This window comes from Excalfactoria chinensis, chromosome 16, assembly GCF_039878825.1.
Source record: "Excalfactoria chinensis isolate bCotChi1 chromosome 16, bCotChi1.hap2, whole genome shotgun sequence".
In the NCBI taxonomy this organism is placed as follows: Eukaryota; Metazoa; Chordata; class Aves; order Galliformes; family Phasianidae; genus Excalfactoria; species Excalfactoria chinensis.
Genome location: NC_092840.1, coordinates 35,662 through 49,655, shown reverse-complemented (window position 1 = coordinate 49,655; position 13,994 = coordinate 35,662). Strand labels below are relative to the sequence as shown.

The window sequence follows — 13,994 nt, the reverse complement described above, 5'->3', positions numbered from 1 at the left end:
CTCAGCTGGACGTAGCATCAGTGACAACCAGTCTGGGCAGCCCCCCTCAAAGGGTTGGGCAGTTACAGCGCAATGGCTATTAGCCTTCATCCCACCACCACCAGAGATGTTAATTAATTCCTGCAATTCCTGCCCATGTCCTTGGAATGTTATGACCATGTAAAGGCTATGCCTATAAATAAGCAGTCACTGCTTCTCTGGGTGTGCGTGTCGGTGCAGTGATCCCCATGCACCCAGCGCTGCAATAAAGGGAAGGCCTGCTTGACAGAACCCATTGGCGTGTCACATTCCTGTGTTGGTTTTATTGGCTTCACCGTGGCCAAAGAGAATAAACTTGTTGGACTGGTCACAGATGAGCTTCCAAAGCCCCTCATTTTAATGGAGATGCCATGATCCAAAGAGGGAGGTGGGAGGTGGGCTCAAGGAAACAAGCAGCAGCCGTTTGCTAACTATGATATCGGAATGCAAGGTAACACAACACAAATGACCTTGCTCCTGTCCCTTGTCCCTGCCTCCAAGTTTGGTGGCCCTGCCAGGCAGGGGGATTGGAGCTTCATGATCCTTGAGGTCCCTTCCAACCCGGGTCATTCTGTCATTCTGTGAAGTCACAACCACAGCCAGAAAGCCCGGCACCGGTGCTGGTTCTGAAAGCCACAGCGCAAGCCATGGCTGATGTCCCCAGGGCTTAAACCCATGACCATGCAGGCTGGCACTGGCCCCAGGGCTTCCTGCCACAGCACATGGGTCTGGCAAACAACTAAAGCCCAAAGTGGATGTTTCAGGATGTAACAGGGCAGGATGTTTCCCTATGCGCTTCTATGGGTCCCTGCAGGTCCCTGTGTGACACTGTGTCATTGTTGTTCCCTTATGGGTAACTCTTTGCTCCCTTTGGCTCCCCGTGGGTCTCTATGGCTCCCTGTGGTTCTTCTGTGGCTCTGTTGGGCTCTCTGACTCTCCATGATGTTCTGTGGTTCTCTATGGGTCCTGTGGGTTCCTGCCCCTGACAGACTGTGTTAACAGAACTCCCCTGTGGCCTCACCCCGGGAATCCAGGAGGCTTAGAGGCCTTAACAGTCGTGTAGAGACTAAAGTCCTTGAAGCTTAAGGGTAGGCCTAGAGCCGAGGTACCAATGGGCTGGACTGGAAGCACTGAGGTTTTGAGGGCCTGATGCACAGAGGGAGGCCAAAAAAGAGACCACGAGTCCATGAGCATTTAAGGCACAAAGGAAGGCCTAGAGGTGTAATGGAGAACACGCCTGGAGGCATAGAGGGGGGTCTAAAGGCCTAGAGGTTGCCCAGGAGGCTCAGAGGCCTTAAGGTAAAACAGCCTGGAGGGAGGCCAAGAGCCTGGCCAAGAGACCTTGCAGCTGGACTGGAGGTCTTGAGACAGTGTCCCAGGGGCATTCAGACAGCAAAGAAGGTGCAGAGGTGTATGGACTTAGACACCTATGGGAGGGCTTAGAGACATGGAGGTCCAGAGGAAGGCCGAGATGGCTAGGGGACTAGAGGCCTCTCTCCTGGCCTGCAGGCCTCTAACGGTCTAGTGCTCTCATTGGCATTCATGGTCTCTCAGCCTCTTGAAAAGCTTCTGGTTCCATAGGTCTCTTTTAACCCCTTGGTTACGAGGTGTAGGCCCTCAGGGAATTAGGAATTAGGCCTCAAGGCCACTAATGATATACTCCTCTCTGAAGGCTGACCAGAGGTGACACTGATGAGAGGTTTTGCCCAGGAGAAGGGGGCAGGGCGGCCTACCTGGGCTCAGTGCCCAGCAACAGCCTCCTTCTGCAGTTCCCTGCAGTATGCTGGTGACTGTCACAGGCTCTGCTGGAGAACACAGACATCAGGAAGCTCAGTGCTGGCTTCAGTTTCACTCTTCATTTCCTCCTCCAACGTGCTCTGCAGCTCTGTCAAATACAACCCGTGCAGACAAACAGACAGCCTGGGTCGCTCCCTGCAGAGACCTCTGTGTCCCACCATGCGCACAGCACTGCACTACACTGAATGCACACTGAGTTGCCCGCAGAGTTCCACCACTGCCACAGTGCTCAGTGCAGCCGTTGCTGCCTCTGCCAAGAGCCCACCTGGGAATTCCTGCAGTGCAACAGTGCTGCCGGCACCAGGAGGCAAATGGCAGATGCCAAAGCCAGGCAGCCCAGCCGTGGGGTTTCCAAACCACCGTTTCCACACTTTTCCAGGGTGGGACGGGACTTTCAGTCCATTTCCCCATTGGGATTCTCTCTCTTGCAGGTGATGCTGATGAAGCCCCAGGCCAGCCAGACGTCACAGCACGGATGGCATCACCCGGAGCCTGTGTGCTGTCACAGTGCGCTGCCATGACGACGCCGGGCCCTCCCCAAGGACAGCCGGCCACTGGCTCCAGGCACCTCATTTGTGAGCTGTGCTGCCCGCAGCCGCTCGCCGTGCCCTGTGCCTGAGAGCAGCCCCAGCAGCAGAGCAGCTCAGCCTCATTGCGCTCGTCCTCCAAGGCTCAGAGAGGTGAGGGAGAGCTCCTGCACACTTCAGGCTGCAGAGCCCAGCTGCAGGATGCGGGCTTGGCTGCAGTGTGTGTGAGGGGCGTGTAGCACGAGACTGGCAGGACTGGCAATGAGCAGGAGAAATTGCTGCCGGCCCTTCCTGTTCAGGAATTCCCGTCAGTAACTGCTGTGCTCTTGCCTTTAGGTTTGGAGGCACATGCCTGCCAGCATGGACGGAGCCTGGGTGGGGACCTGGAGACCCCATCGCCCACGTGGCCTCATCTCGGCCCAGTTCCCCAGCCCCGGGCCCCAGTACTCTATCCCAGGGACAACAGGTACAGCGACCATCCCCAGGGCGTGAGGCGCATTGGGGACATCATGGGGCAGAGCAGCTCCCCAGCCTTGCCCCGTTCTGGCAGAGCCTTGTGGGCTCTCTGGTGCAGCTACAAGCCAGGCCTGGCCGAGGTAGGCCAGTGCTGCTGGCGCTGCTCCTTGTGACCCGAGGACAAAGGGGCCTGCTTCTGGTCTGGGTCCAGAGGAGCTCAAAACATGCAGCTGCACAGGGGTGTGCTCTCTTCTGCTTTTCCTCCTAGGTTACGTGGGCCACAGCCCCACCAAAAACCGTGCCCCTGCGTACACCTTTAGAGGGACCAAACGGCCTGCGGCAGAGAGCTGTGGGCCAGGTCCCTGCTACTTTGTGGAGCCGGCCATCACTAGGAATGGCAAGTACGTGGTTCCAGGCACCCACCTCCGGGGACGACCCACGACAAAGACCACCGTCACCCCCGGACCGAGTGAGTAGCACTGCTGCAGCACTTCTCCCAGACAACACGAGCACGCAGCACGTTTGCCTGGGGTCAGCTCACGCCCTGATGGAGCTGTAGGTCTTTTTTGAGAGAGCATGAGCTGCTCTGAGCAGCGATAAATGCCCTCGGAGAAGGACAGCTGCCCAGCACCATGGGCCCAGGGCACAAGGCCCCCATGTTTGAAAAGAACAAGGAGCAGGGAGCTGACAGGAGGAACAGCAAGGCAGGACATAGTGGCGGGGCACAGAGAAGTGTCCCCGCTGTGCTGCCTGTGTCCCCCAGCAATTCTGCAGCTCTTCAGAGGACCCTTTCTGGCTGCAGGAGACCAGCCCTTCACAGCTTTCTTCCTCCTCTCCTCTGTCCCAGGTGACTACCGCACCGAAGCTGCCAACAGGCACGTCTTCAAGTGCCCACCGGTGCAGTCCATGGCCTTCCGGCGGGAGCCCCTCCGGACAGACCGCCCTCCAGGTACGTGACCCTGGCAAAGGCAGACCCTTCAGCCTGAGCATCCTCCAGGGACGGGCTGCTGCTCAGCACCAGCAGAGGGCCTACTGCATGGCCTGCGCTGCAAGATGTGGTGCCGGGCCACAAGCTTTCTTACATGACCACCACCTCTCGGCCAGCAGCGTCTCCAGCTGCTCATGCTCGAAGCTGCTGGCACTGGCCCTGTGTCAGAGGAGAGGCAGGAACTGGCAGAGGGGCAAGATGTCCCTCCACTTCCCACCAGCGGGCTGGGCAGGCTGCCCCTCGCTGCTGCTTCCATTTCCTCCATCCCTTCACGCACACACTCTTCTGCTGCTCCTCCTGCAGGTCCTGGCACTTACACACTGCCCAGGCTGATGGGGCCCAACACAGCCTACACATCAGCCAGCCCCTGCTACTCCATGAGGGGAAGGAGCCAGCGCGGTCGCTTTGATGAGGACCTTGCCAAGGTGAGCTCTGCTGCTCCTCTTTTCCATGTTAGCGTCCGAACCTGGGCTGCTCTCCCTGAGCCACAGGGGCTTCCAACCCTGCTGCAACTTTGCTTAATGCAGCCTTCCAGGGAAAGAGAGAGCCTTGAATGTGACCCCAGCCCCATGTGGCCATGCCTCTCTTGCAGACTCCAGGTCCTGCAGCGCTCCCCAAAGTGGCTGTGGATGTGTACAAAACCAGGGCGCCTGCATACACGATGCCAGCCCGACCAAAACAGGGAGAGGGCAAAGCAGTGAAGCCCGGGCCAGCAGACTACAGCGTAGGCCGGGTAAGGCAGTTGCTCAGCTCTTCCCCTCTGCTTCACAAGCACAGCCTTCATGCCTCTCCCACTTTCCCTGAGGCTTCATCCAGCCAAACAGCTTCTGGCTGCAGGAACCAAGTGCAGGACAGCAGGCCTGCTCCTTGCCCTCATGCCACCTCCAAGTAGAGGAAGTGAGGAACAGCGCTCGGCACGCAGCTTTTCCTCCCTCTGCTCCATTTCCCTTCAATGGGCTGTGCTGGTCCTTCACAAGCTCTTCGGGGGGGATGCAGCTCACAGGGGCTCCAAGCAGCACACCCCCAGCATAGGAGAGTTAGCTGTGAGGTCCCAGGTGCATATGAGGGGCCCATAAGAGCACATGTAAGGCCAGCACACCTCCCTGAGCCCACTCTGCTCTAGCAGGGAGCCGCGCCGGCTCTGCACTGGCACTCAGCCCTTCCCAGTGAGGCACCACGGACTGTCTGGGATTGGGAGGGGTGCAGGACAGCAGGGAGCAAGGGCAGCAAAGAAGGGCCCTTGCTGATCTGCCTTTCTGCCTGCCCTTCCAGGTGATGCTGATCAAGCCCCAGGCGCCTGCCTCCACTTTTGGGATCCGGCATTCCCTCTACACAACCCCTCTCATCGTGGAATAAGACAGCAAAGTCTGGAAGGCTGTGATTGCTTTCCTGGAACGGGAGGGGAGGAGAAGAAAGAGCAGCCAACTGCCGGTTTCCTTCTGATTCCATTTCCCTTCATCCAGTTGGGCTTTTGCCCATTATACTGTTCATGTCAGTGTTAGGAGTAAGTCATTAATAAATTAATTTAGTACCTTTATGTATACCTTCTTGTTACTCCTTTTTCCTCACCGCTGCACACAGGAATGCGCTGCCGCTCCCTGAAGCCTTTCTAACATCAGCACATTGCAAACCACTGATGCTTGCTTTATCAGTCATTTGCAGTACTGAGGTCTGCCACGTGCTGAAGTAAGGAATAAATGCAGCAAATAGCAAAGGGAGGCCGGCGTGGGCAGTGCAGCCCTTCCAGCGCCATCAGGTAGATGTCAGTGAGATGCCTGGGGCTGGGTGACTTAAACACCTGCTACTGATCATCTGCCAGCTTACAGGATGGGCAGCATTTCCTGTACTTGTGACAACACCTGGCTTGGCCATAAAGACATTCCTGGAACAAAGGCTGAAGGGAAAATAATGAAACACGGAGGCAAAAAGAGGATAAAAAGCAACAGATAGCAACAAAGATAGAGAAAGCAAGTAGGAAAGCTAACCATAGCACAACAAAGGAAAGCAAGGGAAAGAATGGAAAAAAGCAAACTTGCAGGAATGGAGGAATGGGGGAAGAGCTGTGCCCCTGCTTGCCACAGGAGCTGCATGGGAGGAAAAGAATCTGGGCCAGAATGTAAGAGGAACTCCTTTGGGTTCTGGGTTTGAAGCACAGCTGAGAAGCCATGCCCGGGAGGAGCTGTGGGCCGCTCCAGGCCACCTTGCTGTCTCCCCAAGAGATGAGGTGCATAGGCTTGGCAGTGGCTGAAGTTCTGGTCAGAAGCAAGCATCTGTGTGGAGGAAGGCAAAGAGTGGAGGAGGATCCAGGGTAGCTACCGGGCATGGCCTTGCTCAGCAAGGGGAGGAAAAGCCTGGAGGGCACGAGCAGGGAACAGAGAAGGGCAGGCAGTAGGTGTGAAGCTGGGAGCAGAGAATGGTTTGGGTATAAAGAGACCTCGAAGATCACACAGTTCCAACCACCTGCAGTAGGCAGGGACACCTCCCTCTACACCAGGGAGCTCCAAGTCCCACCCAGCCTGGCTTTGTGCACATAAACAAAGACAAACCTCGTCTACCCCCTGAAACCTGTAACAGCCACTCAAGGGGACACACAGCACCTCTCATCATTTCATTACTCTGCGTGCAAGGTTTAAAAGCAGAGCGCTCACCCACAACCAGCAAAGCATCTTCCAGGTCTCCTGACCTCCCAGATTTAATACTGTCTGTTATGTCCTTGTTAGCAATGCCTCTGTACACATCAAAAACTAGGAGGAAGAGTCCATGAGTCCAAGAGTAGTGAGTCAGAGAGATCCAAAGGACCACTTTGCAAGAACAAGCTCCTCACGTGCTGCATGAACATCCTATCATTCCTGCAGCACTGCCAGCTAAATCAGGACCTTCCCACTAGAATAATTCATTTCCATTGCTAACATGCTTACTAATTGGCCTACAACAACTGTTCCCATTTTCAAGACCTGGCAGATGAATTTCTCAGTTCCTCCCCCCCCTGCCCCAATGGTGGTCACACTCCACGATCTCTGCTTTCCATGCTAGAGCAGCAGCAAATTGTACTTAGGTTTCTGAAATCCCTTCCAGTCTCAGAAGGGAATAAAACAGACCGAAGGGAATGGATGCAATGGGGCTCTCGCTAAGACACCTGTTGACCCAGAAGAGCTTGCACTTACTCAACACCTATGAAGCTCCTACACAAGCATCACACACAAACAAGGAAGGGAAGAAAAACCCAGGACGCTGTGGAGGGGTCCTACCTCTCAGGAGGTGATGCCTGTTCCATGTATAGAGGACAGACATAAACTGCACCTCATCTGTTCCCCATTTCTTCTCCCTCGCTTCGTACAGGCACTTATTATGGATGACAAAGTAAGGCTCATGGAGAAGACTGGGTATACACGAGATCTTTAATTCATTGGTGCTAGAGAACTGATGGAACATACTTGTCCAGATCATGGGTATTTTCCAACAAGCACCAACCAGGCACGGCAACTCACAGCTGAAATGTCATTGCCCCTGCCAAGTAACCAGTCTACCGACAGACCTCTCATTAGAGACTTGCAAACAAGACCAGAACCCATTTATTCCCATTTCACGGGTTGGCTTCTCTTCACCACACATCACATGCACAAGAATAGATTGCTCTTGCAAAGAAGCACATTCCTACACACCTGAGCATCCTGCTGAGCAAGGGCATCATCCACATACATTCCCTCATCTCTGTTACCCTGCAAAGGTACAAGGACAGAAGACACAGCTCACCACAGCATCTACTGGAAGCAACCCTTGAGAATTCCCCACTCAGAAACAGCTGCAGGAGATGGCTAATGGAGTCCTTCAAAGGGAATACTAGCTTACAAACACAGTGACAACAGGCCCAACGCCCTCCCTGCTGCCGGCCCTCCCCCATGCCCATGTGCTGCACCCACACCGGCTGCCCCAGCCCCGCAGCCCTCCTGCAGGCAGCACAGCCCCAGGCACCGGGCTCGGCCCCAGCCCCGAGGTGCTGCTGCACGGGCTGAGCCCAGACCTAAGATGCAATGACCACTCCGAAGTATTGGGTTTCCCTCCTTCACACAATCACAGAATTATCAAGGTTGGAAAAGACCTAAAAGATCATCCAGTCCAACCATCACCAGTACTTCCCAGCTAAATCATATCCCTCAACGCAACGTCCAAACGTTTCCTGAACACCCCCATGGTCGGTGACTCCACCACCTCCCCGGGCAGTGCATTCCAGTGCCTGACTACCCTTGCCGAGAAGTAATACTTCCGAATGTCCAGCCTGAACCTCCCCTGGCGCAGCTAGAAGCCATTCCCTCTAGTTCTATCAGTGATTACACGAGAGAAGAGGCCGACCCCAAGCTCACTACAACCTGCCTTCAGGAAGTTATAGAGAGCTATAAGCTCTCCCCTGAGCCTCCACTTCTCCAGGCTGAACAATCCCAGTTCCCTCAGCCGCTCCTCATAAGGCCTGTGCTCCAGACCCCTCACCAGCTTCGTAGCCCTCCTCTGAACACGTTCCAGGGCCTCAATGTCTCTCTTGCAGTGAGGGGCCCAAAACTGAACACAGCCCTCGGAGGTGCGGCCTCACCAGTGCCGAGTACAGGGGGACAACCACCTCCCTGTTCCTGCTGGTAACACTGTTTCTGATGCAAGCCAGGATGCCGTTGGCCTTCTTGGCCACCCGGGCACACTGTGGGCTCACGTTCAGCCGAGCATCAATCAGTTCCCCCAGGTCCGTTTCCTCCACACAGTCCTCCAGCCACTCCAACCCAAGCCTATAGAGCTGCCTGGGGCTGTTGTGGCCAAAGTGCAGGACCCGGCATTTGGTCTTGTTGAACCTCATCCCATTGCCTTCAGCCCAGCTCTCCAGCCTGTCCAGAGCCCTCTGTAGGGCCTCGCTACCCCCAGGCAGATCCACACTCCCAGCCAATTGAAACGTGGGACAAGCAGCTCCATTTCCAGGGAGGGACGTGAAGCCGACCGCTTCATGGCCCTGCGATTGCCAGCCCGAGCCAGGCACCTTTTGAGCAGCTACTGAAAGAGGCAGCACCATTATTCAAATGTTTGTTTCGCTTTTATTTGCAAGAAAGAGATGCTAAATGCAACCAAAATGCATTTCAATGGGAAATCAAATAGGCGGGATACTGGTAATGACTAAAGACACAGCTTCCTTAGTTCCTCTCCGCAGTCCACAAAAGGGAAAGCACGGCCATGCCTGAAAACAGGACCACGCAGTCTGTGTCCTTTGGTGCACCTCTGAGGAAGCATTCCAAGCGATTCTGCTGTCCTTTGCGCCTCACTGCTCAAGCCCTTATCGTTTCTTTTTGCTTTCCTTCTTGGCTTTCTTGCTCAGCTGTGCAGCACTCGCCTTGGGTTTCTTCACCGTCTCCCAAGTCTTAGACTCAAAACCCTCCGAGTCCTACAAGAAGCAATTGGGACACAGTCAGGGAGCTCCCTAACAACTGGCTGACAGCTGGCTTTGGGAGCTCAAGTCACCTGACCGAGCAGCTTTGGGGACCAGCACTGGAAATCGCCTTCCTGACCTCAGGGCACATTAGAAACTCCCCCTCTGTCTAGTTCCCAAAAATCCCATGAAAACAGAGCCTGAAGTCCTCTATAGCAAGGCTGTCCGAGCTAATCGGGTGGACCCCCTGCCTGGCAGCTCATAGGGCGCAGCAGCAGCTGCAGGATAGGACAAGCTGGCACCTCAAGGCTGCTGGAGTGCGGAAGGAAGGACAGAACCAAGTGCGGCACTCTCAGCAGTGCCGGGGCACTCTGCCGTAGGCAACAGCTACAGACGGCTCCCTCCCAGCCCACTGCCTGAGCATTGCTATCAGTCTCACACAGCGCTACTTACTGCCTTTGGGGACTTGGAAACTGGCAGGATGATGGCCAGAACACACAGGAGCTGGAAAAGGGCTCCAAACAAGAGTCCGTAGCGCAGCACGTTCTCCATTAGTGTGGGCTCAGGGATCTCAGGTGGCGAGAAATGCAGTTCAGCAGCCATAGTGCAGACAGCCTGCTGCTCCACTGCTCTCACGGAGGCTGCCTGCTGAGAGGGGGAAAAAGGCACCGTTAGTCTCAGGCACTGCGACGGGGTCACTTCCTGCTAGCAAACATTTCCAGGCTAACTTAGAGAGCCGCTCGGAAGAGATCCAGGGCCTACTGACCCGAGAACAAAGAGGGACATCAAACTTGCATTCCAGTTGCCTTTGCCCGCCTGCCTAGGAAAAGAGCCCTCAGCCTTCGGTACTGCTGCACTTGCAGGTGGGGGAAGAGAAGCAGAGAGGACGGGTGGACGTCAAATAAGGGAAGAGCTTACCAGGCAAGATTAAACCTATCCCTGAGCTCCATCACACACACGTAACCACTGCCCTATTACTATCACAGCAATGTTATTCTTACCATTAAAGTTACCCATGTTCACGTACCTGGTTGTGGACGTGTTCGCGGCCTTGCTGCTGCTGTGCTCTACAACGCCAGCCACGGAAATAAAGTGAGCAGAAAGCTGATCTGTTGAAGACAGAGGAGTGAGCCGTGCTTAACCAGCACTGCTTCAGAGCACGCTTACAGTAAGGCACACCTACCTTACAACGGCAGCTCCAGACTGCTCTCCTGAAGCCCAATTGCATTTCACAGCCACTCACGCGCTGCCCCTCGACAACCTGCAACAGAAGAGTCACAAGCTGCAAATCCCATCCCTGGGAGATGTCAGCACATCTCCGCACTCGTGGAGCAGCGCTCACGTCTTCGGGTGAGAAAGCAGGCGTGTGCTTACCGAGTGAGCGCTGTTTGCTGCCAGCTGCTGGTAGGAACCCAGCTAACCCTAAGTACGAACAGTAACCTAAGCCTAACTCTAAAACAGGAACAAAAACCTACACCTAACAATAAAACACCAACAGTAACCTAAGCCTAACTCTAAAACAGGAAAAAAACCTACACCTAACACTAAAACATGAACAGTAACACCTACTCCTAATCAAAAACACGAACAATAACCTACTCCTAACCAAAAACATGAACAATAACCTACTCCTAACACTACAACTAAATTAACAAGGAAATCAACAATAAAAATGGGCTAAGATGGGACATCGGAGGGTTAAGATGGGACCGGGGACCCGCAGAGGAGCAGCAGATGTGAAATGAAGCCTCCCGACTAACGCCGGGGGCGGGGGCCGCGCAGACGGTAAGGAGCCCTGCGCCTGGACCAGCGATGCTGCAGCCCTGGTGGTGCTGATGCGGGGCCTGGCACGGTGGTGTGGTGCCAGGCCAGCTGTGCCGCGGGCGGACCCACCTCCATGGGCTCGTCCGGAGGCGGATCCACCTCCATGGGCTCGTCCGGAGGTGGATCCACCTCCATGGGCTCCACGGAGGTGGTCACGGGGCTGGTCCAGGTGTGATGGAAACGGGCTCTCTTGCCTGCCTGCTGCCCGATGGTCATGGCGGGCCCCCTCTTCCTCTTCATTCCTGTGGTCCCCGGCTCCATCTTCCCACCTCCATCCTGCCCATCGTCCAGCCTCGCTCTCTTTGCTGCCCACATGGCTGTTGACGGCCAGAGCTCAGAGAGGCGAGTGCGTTGCGTGGGGCAGCGGTGACCAAGGCAACGGCTGTGACATGGCCAGGGTTCTAAAATGGCGGCCGCGCTGCTGGCACTGCTGGCACTGGCGTTCCACATGGCATGAGGAGGGGGCTGGAGGGCAGGGCACGGCACGGCAGCCAGAAGGCACTCGCTGTGCCCAGCGGGCAGCCCTGCTCTCCGGCCAGCAAGAGGGCACAGAGGAGCCGGCCCTGAGCAAAGGGCCCTCGGCCTCCTTCGGCCTCCTTCGGCCTCCCCCTTCCACCACAAGGGAATCTCTTCGGGCTGCCATACGCAGCACGCAGCACCACGCTGATGGGGCTCCTGAGCTCAGTGCCAACAACAGCAGGCTCCAAAGCGGACCTGACTACGCCTGCCTCCTGGGACACACAAGCTCTGCTCTCCATGTTGGCATCCAGCGCCTCTCCTTGGGCGGCCTCTTGGGGGATTCAACCACGACCCACCATTAATACCTCCAGCTTCCACATCCAACAGACTCACAACAGCAGCAACAAGGCGGGCAGGAACGGGCCGTGCTGCTGACTGCGGGCGCTTGTCAAGCCTCCCTCTCGCTGCCCCCATTCTGCTCGGGCAGCCGGTCCCAGCAACAAACACCATCACACACAACTGCAGCCCTGACTCGTCCCGCTCGCCGACAGCCAGAGGAAGGACATGGATTCCCCTTCCTTCAGCTCCGCACTCGCTGGCACCGCACGCATCGCCTCTGCGTGCCGCCAGCACCGCGAGCTGCTCCGCCGACATCCCTCCGTGCCCCGCACCGCGGCCCGGCCCCGCTGGCAGCACACAGCCCGCTCCTACCGGCCCCATTCAAACTTCCGCGCCGCCACGCCGCGCTGCCCCGGAAGCGCTCTCGGCCGGCAGGAAGCACTTCCTGCCCCGGCCCTAGCAACCGCCTGCGCCGTCCCGTTGCTAAGGGCGGCCTGGGGCCGGCCCGGGCCTGTGGGGGGGTTCGCTCCCGGATTCCTGGCGGGTGGCGCCGGCGGCACGGAGCTTTCCTTCTCCTTTCCTGCTCTGGCCTTTTGGACTCCTCTTTTCCTTTCCTTTCTTTGCCTTCCTTCCCCTCCTCTCCTCCTTTCCCTTCACGTTCCGCCCACACTCAGTACGCAGATCTCCAACGGAGGTGCCTGCAGAAGCTCATCTGTGCAGGCAGTCAATGGCTCGTGCTGTGCTTCGCTGCTTTGTGCTCTTCAATGACTGCTCAGTTGTGCCCTTTCCTAACCCCTTGTGCACTATCAGGATGGCCCGGCTGGCTTTGCTGCAGAGCCTCATCGGAGAGTCTGCAGACGTGGGGGAAAAGCTCAGCAGCTCAGCAGCTGCCGAGGGAAGGTTTCATGCCCTGGCCTGCACACAGCCCGGCCCTCCCTGCTCTGCGCTCCTGGCGTCCCCTGCGGCCCCTGTGCTGTGACCAACACGAGCGGGGCTCAGGCCCAACGCCCTCCCTGCTGCCGGCCCTCCCCCATGCCCATGTGCTGCACCCACACCGGCTGCCCCAGCCCCGCAGCCCTCCTGCAGGCAGCACAGCCCCAGGCACCGGGCTCGGCCCCAGCCCCGAGGTGCTGCTGCACGGGCTGAGCCCAGACCTAAGATGCAATGACCACTCCGAAGTATTGGGTTTCCCTCCTTCACACAATCACAGAATTATCAAGGTTGGAAAAGACCTAAAAGATCATCCAGTCCAACCATCACCAGTACTTCCCAGCTAAATCATATCCCTCAACGCAACGTCCAAACGTTTCCTGAACACCCCCATGGTCGGTGACTCCACCACCTCCCCGGGCAGTGCATTCCAGTGCCTGACTACCCTTGCCGAGAAGTAATACTTCCGAATGTCCAGCCTGAACCTCCCCTGGCGCAGCTAGAAGCCATTCCCTCTAGTTCTATCAGTGATTACACGAGAGAAGAGGCCGACCCCAAGCTCACTACAACCTGCCTTCAGGAAGTTATAGAGAGCTATAAGCTCTCCCCTGAGCCTCCACTTCTCCAGGCTGAACAATCCCAGTTCCCTCAGCCGCTCCTCATAAGGCCTGTGCTCCAGACCCCTCACCAGCTTCGTAGCCCTCCTCTGAACACGTTCCAGGGCCTCAATGTCTCTCTTGCAGTGAGGGGCCCAAAACTGAACACAGCCCTCGGAGGTGCGGCCTCACCAGTGCCGAGTACAGGGGGACAACCACCTCCCTGTTCCTGCTGGTAACACTGTTTCTGATGCAAGCCAGGATGCCGTTGGCCTTCTTGGCCACCCGGGCACACTGTGGGCTCACGTTCAGCCGAGCATCAATCAGTTCCCCCAGGTCCGTTTCCTCCACACAGTCCTCCAGCCACTCCAACCCAAGCCTATAGAGCTGCCTGGGGCTGTTGTGGCCAAAGTGCACGACCCGGCATTTGGTCTTGTTGAACCTCATCCCATTGCCTTCAGCCCAGCTCTCCAGCCTGTCCAGAGCCCTCTGTAGGGCCTCGCTACCCCCAGGCAGATCCACACTCCCAGCCAATTGAAACGTGGGACAAGCAGCTCCATTTCCAGGGAGGGACGTGAAGCCGACCGCTTCATGGCCCTGCGATTGCCAGCCCGAGCCAGGCACCTTTTGAGCAGCTACTGAAAGAGGCAGCACCACTA

At 56.7% G+C, this 13,994-nt stretch overlaps 2 protein-coding genes across 2 annotated transcripts; one reads left to right on the top strand and one right to left on the bottom strand.

Moving 5' to 3' along the window:
* Window positions 1–2,022: 2,022 nt before the first annotated feature.
* LOC140259698 (ciliary microtubule associated protein 1A-like) lies at window positions 2,023–5,282 on the top strand. Its single transcript, XM_072351257.1, has 7 exons — window positions 2,023–2,495; window positions 2,679–2,808; window positions 3,067–3,267; window positions 3,646–3,747; window positions 4,090–4,211; window positions 4,379–4,519; window positions 5,059–5,282. The coding sequence occupies exons 2-7, from the start codon at window positions 2,691–2,693 to the stop codon at window positions 5,140–5,142; spliced, it is 768 nt and encodes a 255-aa protein (XP_072207358.1). The 5' UTR covers window positions 2,023–2,495; window positions 2,679–2,690; the 3' UTR covers window positions 5,143–5,282.
* A 3,553-nt stretch (window positions 5,283–8,835) lies between these two features.
* Window positions 8,836–10,550, bottom strand: LOC140259808 (protein MANBAL-like). Its single transcript, XM_072351458.1, has 3 exons — window positions 10,215–10,550; window positions 9,641–9,835; window positions 8,836–9,202 (listed from the first exon to the last, which is right to left on the bottom strand). The coding sequence occupies exons 1-3, from the start codon at window positions 10,413–10,415 to the stop codon at window positions 9,095–9,097; spliced, it is 504 nt and encodes a 167-aa protein (XP_072207559.1). The 5' UTR covers window positions 10,416–10,550; the 3' UTR covers window positions 8,836–9,094.
* Between the last annotated feature and the right edge of the window lie 3,444 nt (window positions 10,551–13,994).